At 37.4% G+C, this 16,738-nt stretch overlaps 2 protein-coding genes, 2 long non-coding RNA genes, 1 other non-coding gene and 2 pseudogenes across 13 annotated transcripts; 3 read left to right on the top strand and 4 right to left on the bottom strand.

Moving 5' to 3' along the window:
• Positions 1–1,468: 1,468 nt before the first annotated feature.
• On the bottom strand, positions 1,469–5,607 carry LOC104749204 (uncharacterized; annotated as a pseudogene). Its single transcript, XR_002035852.2, has 6 exons — positions 5,270–5,607; positions 5,014–5,127; positions 4,759–4,902; positions 4,246–4,313; positions 3,696–4,160; positions 1,469–3,610 (listed from the first exon to the last, which is right to left on the bottom strand). The product of XR_002035852.2 is annotated as an uncharacterized LOC104749204 (transcript).
• Positions 5,608–6,093: 486 nt separating this feature from the next.
• On the bottom strand, positions 6,094–7,911 carry LOC104749203 (reticulon-like protein B6). The gene is made up of 5 exons (XM_010470790.3): positions 7,470–7,911; positions 7,065–7,245; positions 6,829–6,970; positions 6,595–6,664; positions 6,094–6,496 (listed from the first exon to the last, which is right to left on the bottom strand). Exons 1-5 carry the CDS (start codon positions 7,657–7,659, stop codon positions 6,330–6,332), a joined length of 750 nt encoding a protein of 249 aa, XP_010469092.1. The 5' UTR covers positions 7,660–7,911; the 3' UTR covers positions 6,094–6,329.
• A 150-nt stretch (positions 7,912–8,061) lies between these two features.
• LOC104749202 (uncharacterized) lies at positions 8,062–9,808 on the top strand. 7 transcript variants are annotated; one of them, XR_015584664.1, is made up of 5 exons: positions 8,062–8,492; positions 8,730–8,808; positions 8,968–8,982; positions 9,071–9,114; positions 9,530–9,808. It is a non-coding gene; the product is annotated as an uncharacterized LOC104749202 (long non-coding RNA). The 7 variants fall into 7 exon arrangements; XR_015584668.1 differs by having other exon boundaries at positions 8,948–8,982; XR_015584667.1 differs by having other exon boundaries at positions 8,138–8,492; positions 8,700–8,808; positions 8,948–8,982.
• Positions 9,809–10,359: 551 nt separating this feature from the next.
• Positions 10,360–11,303, bottom strand: LOC104749201 (RING-H2 finger protein ATL68 pseudogene; annotated as a pseudogene). The gene has a single exon (XR_015584662.1). The product of XR_015584662.1 is annotated as an RING-H2 finger protein ATL68 pseudogene (transcript).
• Positions 11,304–11,577: 274 nt separating this feature from the next.
• Positions 11,578–11,649, bottom strand: TRNAE-CUC (transfer RNA glutamic acid (anticodon CUC)). The gene has a single exon. It is a non-coding gene; the product is annotated as a tRNA-Glu (tRNA).
• Positions 11,650–11,814: 165 nt separating this feature from the next.
• LOC147925011 (uncharacterized) lies at positions 11,815–12,957 on the top strand. Its single transcript, XR_015584661.1, has 2 exons — positions 11,815–11,959; positions 12,500–12,957. It is a non-coding gene; the product is annotated as an uncharacterized LOC147925011 (long non-coding RNA).
• A 2,191-nt stretch (positions 12,958–15,148) lies between these two features.
• LOC104749200 (peptidyl-prolyl cis-trans isomerase CYP19-1-like) lies at positions 15,149–16,048 on the top strand. Its single transcript, XM_010470787.3, has one exon. It carries the CDS (start codon positions 15,314–15,316, stop codon positions 15,839–15,841), a length of 528 nt encoding a protein of 175 aa, XP_010469089.1. The 5' UTR covers positions 15,149–15,313; the 3' UTR covers positions 15,842–16,048.
• The last annotated feature ends 690 nt before the right edge of the window (positions 16,049–16,738 follow it).

Here is a 16,738-nt window from a genome sequence, read left to right as displayed (position 1 = left end):
TAAATTCTTTTTGTTTTTTGTAATAATTATACTAATTCTTAATCTTCTTTTTATTTGGTAAGGATTATAATTCTTAATCCTAAGTAACGTTGATTTCAATTGGGTTTTGATTTTATTTCCTGTAACAATTATAATTTTTAATCTTAAACATTATCCTACAAGGATATACTACGGGAGAAATTTTATTTCTAATTTAATATAAATATTTGTATAAAAGTTTTATATAAATATTTGTAAATATATAAGTTAGTGTGAAACAAAATTTACAAGCATTCAAATTTAAAAATTTGTATATGTTTTATTCAATTCTTAGTCAAACCGTTTAATTATACCATATAATTTTATTAAAAATTAAAAATAAAAAGAAATATTAAAGTACAACAATATTATATGTGGAATCTCCTTTGGCCCAGTGGTCGGCATAGAGTTCATTAATGCTTCTACACCAGAATGTCTGGGGTTCGAGCCCCGATACACCAAAATGTCTGGGTTCGAGCCCCGAGTAATACAATTTATTAATTGTGCAGATTAATGGAGGTAAATTTATAGACGATTCCCAGTGATGCGCAATTATCGTCGTTCGCCGTGATTCTACATAGAGAAGGAGATGTCCATCAAGAACATGGAGCAGCAGAGCAAGAGTGTACGTAGTAAAATCTAATAGGGTCAGAAGGAATTGCCCATGGTAGAATCATATGTAATAGTTCTCATAATTTGCAATCAATAATAAATCCATAGTTAAAAAAAAAATAGAAGGTTATTATATAGCAGGGCGGTTATCAACAATAATATAGATTTAAAATTTTATTAACTCACTTAGATTGGTTTAATCCTAGAATATTGATATTAGACTCTTTGAAAGTTAACATATATTAAGATTATGGTCCATTTACAATACCTAACTATAAACGTACTTTCAAAAATAATATAAAAATAAATGGAATGTTTAAATAAGAAGTATAATTAAATATTTTCATCCAAATACTTATCTTGAAACACATATTATAAATTTTCATGACTCTAATTGCAAAACTAAAATATTTGAACTTAAATTATAAATGTTAAATATTTCAACCAAAACCCAATTTATATTCCAAACTAGAAAAACCATATTTTCATCTGAAATTAATTAATAATGTATAACTGTTATATGACATATGAAATACCACCAAAAAAATAAAACATAATTTTATTTTTAATTACAAAAATATATTCCGCTGTACACCGCGGGTTAAAACTTAGTAAAATTAACAAAATACATAACCTTTATTAAAGATGTATTTGTCAGAAAAACATAATTTCATGATTTAAAAAAAAACTTTTATTGAAACAATGACTCTCGTCCGGAGAATGAAAACCGGATTAGAGGAGAGATCTTGATCGCCAGTTATGAATGTCCAAAAATAAACTACTTGGTTAGGAATACGCATCAGAACTCAGAAGCAACTTACTCATACATCATTCGTTATTTCTTTCTCAGTTAAAGCTTTTCAATTCTTTATACTATATAGTGTTGATGATACATTATACCAACCGTTAGATTACTATATAGTGTTGATTCTTTATACCAACCGTTAGATTACAATGCATTCCGAAATATTACAAAAAATTTAGGATCTTTAAAGCAAGAAGGCACTAAGTGTATACCTGTGAGTACCGAGGTACTTTTTGTCAAAGCATTTCATAGAGCAATAATAATAGACACTAGGAATTTCATCTAAATAATAGCCAGCGAAGACTTTCAAGATGACAGGAGATATGCAACGACACTTACATTGGTTGCATAGTGGTCGAGACATACTATTGTTGCGAACTGTCATAGAACGTATGGCTTCAATGAGAACCTCTGTCACGTCTCTTTCTGGCTCGAGACCTCGGAAATCTCCGAGCACACAATCGATATGCAAAGCTGTCCCACAATCATTACACGTGTAAAACCATTTTCTTGGATCTGTTTCTTTCTCACAGATGTCACACCAGTATTTACCACTACTCTGCTTTTCACCGTAACATAATGACAGAAAGTGATCGTCGACTCTATGCTTCACCACATATGGTAATCGAACACACTTGAAATCCAACACGTACTCACAACTATCTTCAACGCATCTGAGCACATGAGATGCATCTTCGTTACATGCACTGCAGACTCCTCGTGGTGATGTGTAAAATAAGGGATGAGGATGACTTTGATGTACAAAGGGCTCGGAAACTGAAGCACATTGCGCGTCTAATACATGTTCACCAGAGTAGTATTTGAAGCCATTGAAACATACCCCACATGCCTCACATTTTGAACAATTGTAACGAACTTGAGATAGAATATACGGCTTATTGCTTACCATATGCCGTTTCCGTGTAGGCAAGTTAGCACAACTCTCGTGGAGCTGAAAATTACATAGCATACATTCGTAGAAGGGAGGGTCATAGATAGGATAAGCACATGCCGAGCAAATCTTCCCTTCAACAGAGTAACCATGATTGTCAAGTACAAGGTTATGCTTATCATGGCAGAAATGTCGTATTACGTCTTCATCTATCACCTCGAATGGTTCAATAGGTTCATCCTCTTCAGGTTTGCCTTTCATCTCTTCTCCGTCAGATACATCTTTTCTAGTCGCACATTTGGTATGAAACACAGATTTGGGACATCTCTGACAAGAGTAACCCCCACAAGTCCAATCTGTTTTCTTTTGACAAACTCCACATACAGAATCCACAACACCAAGAAGAGAAACTCGAGAAACGCGGTGATCATGACGGTTGATGTTTATGACCCATGGGAATCCAGAGCAGTCATTGTGGGAAGTGAAATCGCATGGAAGACAGACATATGGGCTTCGATCTCCAGTCAGCCCACAAGTGGTGCAAGTGAAAGAGATCTTTTTTGGCATAAGGGTAAGCCTATGGTCATGGATGTTTAGGTCTCGAAGATACAGTTGTGGTGGGTTCAGAACACAACGTAAATCTAAGGTAAAGTTACATGAGGAACAATGGTAAAAAGCTTCGTCAACAATCCCTTTTCCACACAAACGACATTTCCCATTGGAATGAGCGGGTGGTTCACCGTTAAAGAGTTTTAGAGAATGTAAGGAGTGGGAAGGGTGTGTTACCTCTGCAGCATACTTTCTACAACTCGCATGGAATGTCATAAAACACTCGTAACAATTGTAAGAGTATCCATCACCATCTTTTCCACAAGCAGCGCATGTGAAGTGGCGTGGCCTCACTCTAGGTTGAGTTTATGGTCATGGTTCTGAGGAACATCAATGACGTGCGGTGGCGGGTATTTGACACAATCCAAATGGAATCTTAGACAACAAGAGCGACAATAGTAAAATTTGATACCATCCATGATCTTCTCTTGACAAAAATCACATTTCAATTCTTTTCTAGAAGTATTGCTGCTTGTAAGAACAAGAGTGATGTTGCACTTGTGAGAATGGTATTTGATCTCTTTAGCAGGGCTGCTGCATGCCTTGTGGGAGAAGTAATCACATTCAGTGCAATAGTAGCCATCACTTATAGTTTCGAATTTGATTCCACAACAGTCACCCATCCTCCCATCTCTCAAAGGTCTCATCAAATGCTCATGAATCGGTACTTCCACCTGCACATGATCCATGACATATGTGAGTTTATGGTTACGGCTGTATAGGTCAGATGTGACGATATATAGTGGTGGTGGAGCTTACCTCTGCCTCGTATTTGCCACAATTCACATCGAATGTTAAATTGCATACATGACATTTGTAAGAATATCCATCGCCATCTTTTTTGCAAGTAGCGCAGGTGAAACAGCTTTGCACCATCTCTAACTTGAGTTTATGGCCATGGTTTTGAGGGACATCAATAACCTCCTGTGGTGGGTACTTGACACATTCTAAATGGAGGTTTAAATCACACATTTGACATCCACAACTATTGATCATGTCCCTGATCTTCTGTCCGCATGCACAACATCTCGGAATATTAATATTGGTCCTAAGAAAAAGTTCAGCCTTGAAAGTTTTGGGAATATTACTGCATATCTCGTGGAAGTAAAAATCACGATTGTTGCAATCACTTTTAGCTCCGTCTTTTCTTCTGTATATACGCGTCCATCGTTCTTTAAAAGGCGTCATCACATGATGGTGAATTCGTAGTTGCCTATCCATGACCTACGGGAGTTACAACGACAAAACTTATGTAAATTGTACAATAAGGGGCGAAGGAACAAAATAAATGAAAATTTGAGTTACATACCTTTGAGTTCATTTATATATCGTGATGGAGATTCGTGTAGACTGTAGACTGTAGGTACTGAATGAGATCTAAAAAGAAATCGGTCTTATAGAACCAATATAAAGAGAGTAGAGCGTTGGGAATACAGAATAATTCTTTTTCTATTTAATAGTCAATTACTAGTTACATTATTGTTGTAATATATATAAGAAATTTAAGATCTGACACGACAACCACTACCACTAACCCATCTACCATGTCATCTATCATGCTAAAGTCCACAGGCAGGATTAGATTTGTAATTTAATTTTTGGTATCGTGAGCAGTCGATGTGGTGTTTTCTTCTGTCACTTGAATTTCATATATGACTAAAGTCTTTCGTATAAGTTTATATATTGACTGACTTATTTGACTTGTTTACGCTGGTTAGGAACTTCATATAATATATATGACTTAGTATGTTTCAACAGATGGAACAATGATCTCACAATAATGGACCAAGTGAAAAAAATAGCTCTTACATAGGCTTCTAACCTCTTTTTTAGCAAGTGTTGTTTGAGCCATTTCAATTCTTGCCGTGCCTTGTCCCTTTCTTGTTGTGTTTCTTTCAAATCTGTTTCCAACCTTTGCAAGGATTGCTCCATTTCATCTTTTTCCGGGGAAGATTTCAGGCTTCTCCTAGTTAAATATGGAAATCGCATAAGAAGGAAGGAAGGATAAAACTTTCCCCACATTTAATGAAAGCAGTGCAACATGTGTTTAAAATAAAGTCCCTTCTGGTATAAGAACCTTGTCCACACTAGGATGCCTAGTCAGAGCCTCTGTGGCGTCAGGGAATACTTTGCTACTGGTTGGCTTCCTCCTGCTCTATTCTAAAGCAGCTTCTAACTCGCTTCGTTTCAACTATCAAGTGATGAAAAAAACAGATCAAGTTCAGTTTTTAAAATTCCAAAAGGCAAAGTAGACACTAGACAGGCACACAGCTAGAGAATAACAACCTATTTGTGTGCAAAACCCATTCAGCAGTATGAAACACAATATATACCTTTAGCGAGCTTTCGTTAACTTCTTTTAGATGTTCCATGGCAGTTCCAATAGCATGGCTCTCCCGACCATTCAACGTGATATGAAAGTAAGGCAAGTGAGAATACTAGAATACAAAAGAAGCACCCAAGCTACTAGTAGGTAATATATACCCTGTATGTAGAGATTAGCTGCAGATCTCTCTTAACTTTTCACGCTCTTTGGCAAGCTCCATAGCCTGAACAGCTGCCAGAGATTTGGTTCAATCTTCTCGCATGTCTGCAAGGTCCTAAAAATTCTCAATTGAACTCCACATAGCTCTCTCTCTCTCTATCGGTGTGTCTAAACGCATACTGTAGCATCCATTAATTAACACAATCGTTACGTTTTAAAGAACAGATCACTCTACTCGTCGGAGCATTTATTATTAATGGGCTTTTAAACCACGAAGGCCCAATACGTAAATATGAGTCGTCCAAATCCAAAGAAAGAACCAACCAACGGCCCTTCGAGTCTTATTAAAGAGTTACAAGTCCATATTTAACACTACACACTTGTCCTTGTTGTTGTGAGTTCAAAATCCACTTGGATTGTGCCAAGCCAAGTGTCCACTATCGAAGGTCACTGGTATTCCTCAAAACCATGACCAAATAAACTCGAGCTAGAGTTGATCATGGAAAGCTGCCAGTAATTTGGTTCTATCTTCTTGCATATCTACAGTTTCCCCCCTTAGGATTTAGTAAACTGATTCATTAGCTTTTGGATCATTAGAATGCATATTATTTCGTTTTCCAGGCCATGGTAAATCAAGAGGATAACATGTTAGCAATGACAACCAAATCCGAAAGTTAAAAGGAAACAATTGATGACCTAGATCACAAACTTACAAATTGTTTGAGAACAAAAAATCTCATACAGAATAAAAAATTGTTGAACAAGGAAAAACAAAAATTGTAGTCAAAATAAAAGAAATGAACGCCAAAGGAAGAATATATTTTTCTTTTTCTTTTCCGGGCCAAGTAAAAACACAAAAGATACAAAGGAAAACGTCAAGAAAGTGGTTGCTTCACTCTAAAGTCTCCCTAACCCAGCTTTGCCTTAAGGGAAGCAACAGGAAGCTTAGAAAGAACCTTCTCATCAAACACCATGTAATGTTTCTTCAGCTCCTTCAACGTCTTCTCTGCCACTGGATCTACCTTGTCCTCGTGTTTCTCATACAGCATTGGTACTGTATGCAACACCACAAAACCTGTTTTTTTCACACACACACAGTTTAGATTCAACAATCGAAAATATGCAGTTTTTATACATTTAAAACCTTTTTTATCGGTATAAGTAGGTACTTACATATGTATATCAGAGTCAAGAAGTTGAACCAGTTGCCCACAACAGAAATTACCCACAGTCCAACAACCACCTGACATACCAAATACATACTAGTTCTTATCACAAAACCCATGATACAAAACGAGGATATATCTCATAGTCAGGACTCAGGAGGGTTCTCATATGTACATTGAATAAGTTCTTAGGCATAACAAGTGGAAATATCTGCAATAACAAACTGAAGATAAAACTTACCATCAGAAATTTCTTCAAGTCCCTTCCTAAGGCAATGCTCCTTAGGGTGACAAAGGCCTGGTTCAGCTCGTTTCTCAGTGCAGAAGCAATCAAAAGGAAATGTTCCTCTTTAACACTGATTTCAGGAATTTTAGGTGGAGTCCTGGACATAAAAGAGTTTTAGAACATTTCAAGCAAATCAAAGAAAGAGAAACATAACTTGATACATGATTAAGGCAACAAGAAAAATAGCTTACTTGTTCATAAAGGCATGAGCATTGGACAATAAAAACAGGGCTGCAAGAGCGAATATCAAAATGTGACACACAAGACTCAAGAAATGATACTCAACCAGTTCAAACAGAACCCATATCGCCGTGGCTACACCAAGAACAGCAGCTGAGAGCTTTTTGTCCCTCCACAAGAACACATCAGCCGCTGCAAACATAATTTCAAACAAAAAAACATGTAAAACTAAAAGATTAAGTCACTGCATCAAACCACATAATCAATCCAAGGTTAAGATGCAAAGTTTCAGACAGCTCGCATTGTAACCAGCATTTGAATCAGATACGAGATCCTCCTCATATAGCAGATCAAGCATCGACAAAAAGACGATGAAAAGAGGAAATAAAGAGAGTGAGATTAGAATGAAAACGTACGTAAACCACCACCGAGAACCTTATGAACAGGCTTCTCTCTACCAAACAAACGATATATCTTGGCCTTCAAAGCTGAGGGAGACTCTGGTTTCTCGTGCTCGGAATCAGACGACGACGATGAATCGTGACCATGGATCTTCTCCATCAGAGATTCTTCCGTCGGCATAGTTTTCTCCAATTCTTCTGCCATTGTCGTCTTTTTTACTTTCTCCGATTTCGATCCAACGTGATGAGAAAGGAAACGAATGGTACTGAAATAGGTTTATTAGGCTATTTTTATGCACGACCCTAAAGCTTCGGGACCGGAACCACAAAGATACGTTAACGGCGTTGGTCTTTTCGAAGAAGAAGAAAAAAAATAAAGAAAATGAATCTGACGTTAACGTTTAGTGCCTTGAACGTGGAGGCAACGAACCAAAGGATCCAAAAAGGCTAGTGGCCTGGTGCGCTTTTTTTTCACTTACATACCTTTCATAAAGTAACCGACAAGTCTAAGGAAACTCTGTACACGTGGCGTTCATCGGATCACTGTCGAATCATATCGACGGCTCTCACTCGTTTTTCATAAAAGCAGTGGACAAAACAACGTCGTGTGAGAAGAGACAAGTCTCTATCTAACTTAGGTCATCCCCAATGGGAGTTTTAAGGAGGAGGTTTTAAGAAAAGGTAGAAAAAAAATAAAAAGGAAGAGCTCCTCTTATTTAGTATACTCGATTTTGGATTAGACACTGTGACGTATCCGGCGCATGGTTGGATAAAGAGTTTTATTGAGAGCAATTTTTTTTTTTTGGCATTGTGTTCTTTCTCTTCCTCTCTCTCTCGCAAATCTCTCAATCGGAGAAGACTGGAATCGAAGGAGATTGAACTGGAATCGGGTCTTGTTCCCGGACTAAATTCTGGTCAGTATGAGGAACACATGAACCATGGAGCTGGGATCTATGCTGTTCCTGTGCATCAATTTGGAGGACATGTCACTGGTCTTCCTTCAAATTATCTTATCCCTCTCACTTACAATGTTCCCATGTAAGTAATTCTTTTCAATCTCCCATGGTTTTGTTGGAGTAGCCCTCAATACTCGATCATGCCATTGCGTCTTCATAGCTAGAAGAATTAAGGAGTTTTGTAAACCATTGTTTAGTTCAAATTACTGATGGTTTCGGCTTCAGATAAATTAATGTGTAGAAAGGTATAGGCTTGATGGGGGTTGATGGTTTGTTTTTTATTGTTTAGCACTAGACATCGCACCTTGCGATTTTGCAGGATAAAGAAGCAGAGAAAGAGGGTGATGGTTCAAGGAGAGGGCTTCGGTTCCCTGCAAATTCTCCACGAACACGAACAAGTACTCTCCTAACTACAAAATTGAACCTATTTGTTGGGTTTGATTAGAACAATTTTCTGTGTAGCTTTCTTATTGTCTCAAAAAATTGTGCAAGCTTCATTGTTTTGCTTATGATTGTTGTTCTGATTTAGCTGCTCAGTTGGTTTTATTTTGTTGCAGGCTTGGCTTGATATTGTAAGTCTTTTTTTGCTTAGCTCTGTTGCAGACAAGACTTAACAAATTGGTAGAGACTTTCACACCTCTTGCTCCTTGTTCTGCTTAGTTGAAGCTCTCCTGCAGCCTACCCAGGCTCTGATGCAGTTCCAGGTATATTGGTTGCTATACCTCTCTGTCCTTTTTTTTAAACTCTCTTTGTTTGATGCTATTTTATATGATATGATTGTAAAGTCAACTCTTCTTTAGTGTGTTATTGAATTTACAAAGTTTGCATGTTTTCATCTGCAGCTGCTGTTTGGCTTGTCTCGTTTTGCATATTAGTTGTATTTAGAAGTAATCTATTATTATTCACGGAGACATGAGATTTCGGACAAGTAGTAGTTCTACTTTGGTTCAGGATATAATTATCTCTGCATCTCATTCTCTGTGTTTTTTTTTTTTTTTTATTGTGTTGCTTTCAAAACTTAGCGATTTGTAGACCTCTGAAAACATATGATATCTCTGATGGCGAGGTATAACAAGCTCTACTAAATCATTCTTTCTCATGTTGTGTTGTTATCTGCAGATATTCCATCGCTGAAGGTGAGACCTTTAGAGCTACCAGAATCTCATGTGTGTGTTGTTGTTCTTTGAAATCTAAATGGACTTGGTGCCCACGCCCAACCACACTCAGCAATGGTTCGTGTTTCAGTCTGATGGTTCATTCATTGTGAGCCCAATCTTCTTGTGTACTTTGTCATCTTGTATCCAAATCTCTGTTTGGTAATCATTGTATCGAGAGAATACAATTAATTTGTCTAATCTCTGTTTGGTAATCAACAGTTTGCTTTGTTGATCTGTTCCATATTTTGTTTCTTTTGTCTCTGGTTTTCACATTCTCCATTGTGCCAAAGATGCAAAGACAAAGGGAAAATTTTCAAATGAAGATACTCAAAATTATAACCCACCATTGGAGAGAAAAATTTTAATTAAGAATCCTAAAGTTCTTATTCTAGTAAAAATACATAATATAGTAATTGAAAATTATAAGAACTCCAAAAATATAACCTCCCATTGTGGATGCCGTTAGAGTCTTTCTTCTTCGACCAATTATGAGAAATTTAATGGAAGTTAAATCTAGTATGGGGGCGTTCTTTTTTTACATTCTTTGACTTCGTTGGCACTACTGTAACACTTTATTTATTTATTTTAATACACAACAAAATTTTGGGATCAAATTGCTTAGAAAACATATTGTTAAGTCAACGCCACCAATATTTAGGGACATTTTATGTTCAAATCTCAAGTTCCAACTATTTTGTTCCCATCTTTAGAAACATTCATCTCCGACAATTAATCTTATGTAATTTGATTATTTACATATTTGACTTTATTATAGTGTAGTCCGAATCTCGATTAGAACATAAGAAGATGAATGCAATCTCGATTATACTTTTTAATACAAGACAAAGAATATGTAAAGCAAATCAATCAATTAGTATATATTATTACTATATGATACCAAGGTAAAAAGATATTATAATAAACGCCACGGAGCAACAAAAAAGGAAAGATTTATCTTCTGGATCTTCTCCGATCGGCGGCGTACTGAGACAAGGGCACAACTTCCGACAAAGGGGTTGACTGAGGTGTAGTTTGCGGCGTCGGAAGTGGAGAGTTCCGGCAGACGGGACAAGAACCATTTAGCTTAAGCCATGCGTCAAGACAATAAACATGGAAGTAGTGTTTACACTCAGGCATCATCCTCAACATCTCTTCTTCCGTATACTCACATAGACAGATCGAACACGTCGTATCTCTTCCTTCTCCGTCGTGGAATCCATCACCGCCGACGACGACGGAAGTGATATCTTTAGTGAAATGGAATTTAGGGTAAGAGTTGATGATTGAGTGATCAAGCCCTCCAACAACGACGTTTCCGGACTCAAGATCGTCGTCTTCGGCTACGAATATGATTCTTGGAACAATTACGCTACGGTCTCTGAAAGATGAGTTTGCGGTTGCGGCGGAGGCGGAGAAGCGGAGGCGTGAGGCGCGGCAGCAGATGTAAGAAGAGAGGATGATTGTGGAGATGAGAACGAGGAAACCTAGAGCTATGGCTATGGAGTAGCCAAGGCCGAGGCTAGTGATATAGGTAGGGATAGGGACTGGAGGAGGAGGAGGAAATACGGCGGAGGCGGTGTATGAGGTGGTTGACATCTGATGGTGAAGAAAGAGGTTAGGGCCATGTGGGAGTGGCGCCGAGAGATAGAGAGAGAGAGAGATGGAAAAAAAGAGTGATGGAGATTATTTTAGTTTGAGAGGTGGGTGGGGAAATGTAGCTACGGCATTGAATACAATGTTTGGCAAATATTAATAGCTTTGCATTAATTAGGTTTTCTTGTTATAGGTTTTTGTGAATAGTGACTTCACTTAGTAGTGGACCAAGGATCGTCAATTTTTGTAACGTATTTGACGCAAGTGCTTGACCCGTATGACATTGACATATGTGATATACTTTGTTCTTGTTGTTTACCTTAACTATTTCGTTTCATTTTATCAAATCAAGCAACATTTGTTTATACACTACGACTTCTTCACTTCACTTTGTTGTAACAAAAGCAAAAATAATAACTCCGTTCCGGGACTCGAACCCGGGTCTCTCGGGTGAGAGCCGAGTATCCTGACCAGCTAGACTACAACGGATTTTGCTAAACAAATATAAAATAGTCTAAATATTCTTAGTAATTGACTGACATTGTTAATGATCTCAGTGTCACTATCGCTCACCTGTAAAGTTCTGCAACGTACATGGACATTAATTGGAAAGGAAGCTCAAAATTTAAAGACTTTCTTTGTTTATTCTCTATCTTTTACTCAAATCAATTCTCAAAAGATGGTACAAAGAAGAAAACCACAAGTCACAAATGCATCGACTATTACAAGGAATCAAAAGAGAGGCTTTTTCCCACAGATCATTCCTAACAAATGATCAAGAACTTGTTAAAGCTACGAGGTATGTCAAAAAATTAGGGAAGTTGCAGAATTTATTTCGGTCAAATTAAGGGGATAGAGATGAGATCCTACATTAGAGCATCTGCATCGGTCAAGGACATTTTTTGGTCCTTCAATTATTTTATTCATATTTTCAGAGTTTCTTAAGTGGGGGTATTGGTTTAAGATTTTAAGAGAATTTTAATGACTTTAAAAGTTATGTAAAATATGTTGTTATTCAATCAAGACTTTTTAAAACTCTTTTAAAATTTGGTGTTATTAGTTGTGGATTTATAAAAAGTTATCTAAAATCTTTATAAATCTAGTGTTATTGGATTAAGAGTTTTATAAAGTCATTAAAAATTTTATGTTATTCAAGTAAAACAAAAGAATCATGGATTGTTAATGAATTCAATTATTATGTTATTGGTTTAGGATTTTATATCATTTTCTTCATAGAAAAAGTCATGAAAACACTCTCATCAAATAGAGAGATTGTGAATCATAGTCCATGACTTTTTTTTTTCTTTTGTTAAAAACGTGGGTTATATACTTCTCTCAGATTCAACAGCAAAACAGAACAAGATCGCGGAGAAGAAGAGGCACCGACGTCGCAAATTCAGAGCAAAACACTTCAGAGCTGAAGACACACAATGAGATCGTCACAATTTCCGTAATTTATATAGATTCAGAGAAGAAGAGAGCCTCCGTTTATGGCTACCACCACCGTCGTGTGCGGCGATGTTGAAGGTTGCGATGTCGAGAGAAGAATCCTGGTTATGTTACCGGCGGCTATCTTGGAGACTATCATGACGAAACTCGATGTTGCGTCTCTCTGCTTGATGGCTTCTACTTGCAAAACACTTCAGAGCTGTGTCACTCGTGTCCTCACCTTCACTCCCAACTTCCACGTCTTCGTAAGTCTCTCACACGAGTGAATTGGTGAAAGGGTTTGTAATACAATTCAGTTTCTCATATCAATGCAGTTGTGTGTTTGATTAAAGAGAGAATTGTTTATCATTTTGTTCGTTACTCTATCTCTCATACTCTGTTTTGAGTTGTGAGTTGGAAACTTGTGCAATACGAAAAAACCTGCAACATATACAATAATGAAAAAACTGCAACATATATAATAATGAAGAAACTACATAAGATCGTAGTATGTGTAAAAACCTGAAACATATAAAAAACTGCAGCTTTTAACACCACCGCATCCTAACAAAGTTGCAGCTACTAACAAAGTTTATAGCAAAAAATAAAAAGACAACGTTTATAGCTAAAAAAAATCAAAACAATGTTTGGTATCAACCCGTAATCCAACACAAACAAAGAAAAGAACAATATTTGAAGAAAATTTAACCAATTCTTGTGATAGGCTTACGAATCGGACGCTCATTACGTTTGTTCATACAGTAAGCTCTTGTCGTATATTTCAGTAGTAATACCAAAATGTCTATTTCTGATTCGTCATCTTCATGGTGAGATTCATCCCCTCTCACAATCATGTGATCCATGATATCCTAACATCATCTCGAAAAAAAAGACATCCTAACATATGATCTTCAACACTCGTAATTGCAATATGTTTATTCAACCAAAGATAGAATACTTTAATGCATAGAAAGAAGATGAGCAAGTCTAGTTGTATTGTACCTGCAACTTGGAGATCGAGTATGTTTTTCTTTGTGATATAGCCAAAACCAACGATTATGTCAAAAGGCGTTGAATAAAAAAGATATATGACTTTGGCAAAGATATTGTGCAATATTTTTTGACCAAGATTTTACAAGATTTTATGAGTGATTTTACAAGATTAGGAAAAACAAATTAGCAAGATTTTAAAAAACTTTCTAAACAATCACTAAGAATCAGCAAGATTATATTTTCCATGATTTTATTAAAGTCATTAAAATTCTCTTAAAATCTCAAACCAATACCTCCCCCTAAGTTTGTTATTAACATTGGTGTCCCTCAGATTTTGGTCCCTCTAACTCTTCTTCACAAGCTACGCACAGCCTCTCTTTCGAAACTGAGCTTCAAAATCAGATATCAAGAGAGACCATCTTCTAGACAAGCTTGTGATAGTCTTCTCCATGTCTACAACAACAGAACAGCCGGTTATAAGAAGCTGTAAAAAACATTGAATGAAAAGCACTCCAGTGCCGAAGCAAAAGAGAACTCAGCTCTCAAGACAGGGAAAAAAATAGCTTTTACAGGGAAGGTCAAACAAAACAAACACTTGAGATGACTTCAAAGGAACACCTTAAAGTTCACAACGTATAATGCTAGAGGAACAAGAACACCTCATAGAGACAGAAGAGTTGGACTAATCCTGATGGTGCAGAGAAGTATTTGAGAACGACGTATAATGCTAGAGGAACAATCGTGACATATCCGTAGAACACTCCTGCAGACCAAGTCACCAGATTGATATCATAGTTCCATTCTTGTTTCTTCCATTTGTAGATTTGATTCTGCAAAAACAATGCATCTCTCAATCACAACTTAACATGAACATAACCAATGTCAAACCAAAACTTAAAAGATCAAACTACATTAGCAATAACAAGTCTTCCTCTTTCTCCATAAACAAGATTCTCGTATCTTCTATTAGCTAAACCCTTAATTTGTTCGAAACTAGAGATTCATTCAAAATCCATAGCATTACCTAACAAATTTGCAGTAACGCCTCAACATTGAATAACACAAGTGACCCAATTTAGGGATCTAACCTAACCTGGGAGAAATTGAGGTAAAGGACAGGGTTTTTAGTAGACAATCGATCGAGGTCGTCGATGGTAGCGCCGGAGATAGGAGCGAGAAGACCAAGGAAGGAGAAGAGGAAACAATTTTTGCGCTGAGACTTGCGGATGATGTCGGTGCCATGGTGTTTCAGAACTTGCTTTGAAGGTTTGAGAGAGGAATTAGATTTCGCCGGAGAATCAGAGAGCAGTTGGTTATCGAGAGCTAGGATTTTTAATCTCTTCCTCTGTTTCGACTCTGCATCGTCTTCATCTGCTCCTTTCTTCGACGATGAAGCTGCCACGTGTAATGAAGGACGGAGAAATAAACGTCCCCTATGAAGGAACGTTCCTTACATAATTGTTTCATTTCGATTTAAATAAAATCAAATAATTCTGAAGGATGGAGCATATATATGCCGATGCATATGCTCTTAGAGGTTTACTATCCTATCCTATAGTTAACTTTAGTCAGATTTGATTTAACCTAGAATCTTTTATGTCCTCTTCTTACACGTGTACTTTATCGACGGTCGACAATTGACATCTTCCATGTTCATCGATTGAAAACTAGTTCTCCCTGTATATATGAACCCTTCCTCGCCAAACATCACTAATAATCTATCTCCCCGAAAATGGCTAACCCTAAGGTTTTCTTAGATATGACCGTCGACGAGAAACGGGCTGGTCGGATCGTGATGGAGCTCTTCGCTGACACGACCCCACGGACGGCGGAGATTTTTCGGGCCCTCTGCACCGGCGAGAAAGGCATCGGGAAGCTTGGTAAGCCACTTTACTACAAAGGATCACGCATCCACTCTGTGTCCCCCGGATTGATGTTATGCGGAGGAGACATCCTTCTCGGTGACGGAAGCGGAGGCGAGTCGATCTATGGCGGAACATTCGAGGATGAGAACTTCGAGAAGAAGCACACCGGCCGGGGTGTCCTTTCTATGTCCAATGGTGGTCAAGACACCAACGATTCTAGGTTCATGATCTGTATGAGGAAGTATGTGGCACTTGACGGCGTGCACGTCGTGTTAGGCCAAGTTATTGAAGGAATGAATGTGCTTGAGAACATTATGAAAGACGTCGAAACTCCTAGCCTGAAGCCTTCCAAGACTGTGGTGATCGCCGACTGTGGTCAGATTTCACAGATTTGAGAGTTTTTTTTTATCCTATAACTACAATGGTACGTAGTAGCATGTTTGGTGTGGAGTGTTTTTGTTCTTTGTTTGGAATTGAGTTTGGTGTGTTTTCTGTTCTTCGTTAGGATTTGAGTTTGGTATTTCCCTCATGATTAGGTTGGCTACCACTGAATAATGCTAAGCATAAAACCAACAATGAATGGGAAGCATAAACCTTAGCTATATCGATACTGCAAAAACCAATCCGAAAATCTGTTTTGACTATATCATCACGACTTTTTCCTAAACGATTCTTGTTATATTTAGGCGTCAGCAGCGATTACATCTAAGTTAAGGCCTACATGAAACTTGCGCGGTTGGAAGAGCTTAAAGCTGGTAATTAAGTAGCCTAGGGGTATTGGTTGCCTAAAATTAATATGAGGATACATAGTGTATTGAATATGAGAATCAATCTCCTAATAAAGGCGCCTTTGACATCACTAAAAGTGTCATAAACGATGAAAGATTTCAATCATATGTATTATTATCCACTCTAGTTTAAATCTCTCTTCGAGAAAGAACGGATGCAAGCATGTGTGATGACTTATAGATTTTAACGCCTCTGTATTTTGAGTCTCTGTTTTTTGCCTTCAGAGCTTTTGATCCAGCAGGTGTAAAAATAATTTCGACATACTGTATATATGACAAGTTATTAGATATCATATATATTGGTTATGATAGATTGGTTAGAGTTAGTTTTGCAAAGACGCCGGCCCCGGAACAGAAAACCGTCGTGAACATAGAACTCGGTGAATGTGCCCTTGCCGTGATTCTTGAAACAGTCTCCGAACTCGGCGTCATTGGCGTATGCTTCTTTGATGCTCTCGAATCCCAAAAATTTGGCGTCCATAGTGGTGATCAAGGCGTGTCTCC

The sequence above is a fragment of the Camelina sativa genome, chromosome 16, assembly GCF_030686135.1.
Source record: "Camelina sativa cultivar CO46 ecotype springtype chromosome 16, ASM3068613v1".
In the NCBI taxonomy this organism is placed as follows: domain Eukaryota; kingdom Viridiplantae; phylum Streptophyta; class Magnoliopsida; order Brassicales; family Brassicaceae; genus Camelina; species Camelina sativa.
The sequence above is the reverse complement of the archived record's forward strand: the minus strand, read 5'-3'. Positions and strand labels throughout refer to the sequence as shown.

Excerpts from the sequence above, each read along its gene's own strand:
- LOC104749203 (XM_010470790.3), bottom strand. The coding sequence starts at position 7,659 with ATGGCAGAAGAATTGGAGAAAACTATGCCGACGGAAGAATCTCTGATG. Across the intron at positions 7,246-7,469 it reads GGTTCTCGGTGGTGGTTTAC|CGGCTGATGTGTTCTTGTGG; the intron begins GTACGTTTTCAT and ends TTATGTTTGCAG. Across the intron at positions 6,971-7,064 it reads GCTCATGCCTTTATGAACAA|GACTCCACCTAAAATTCCTG; the intron begins GTAAGCTATTTT and ends TTTTATGTCCAG.
- LOC104749200 (XM_010470787.3), top strand. The coding sequence starts at position 15,314 with ATGGCTAACCCTAAGGTTTTCTTAGATATGACCGTCGACGAGAAACGG.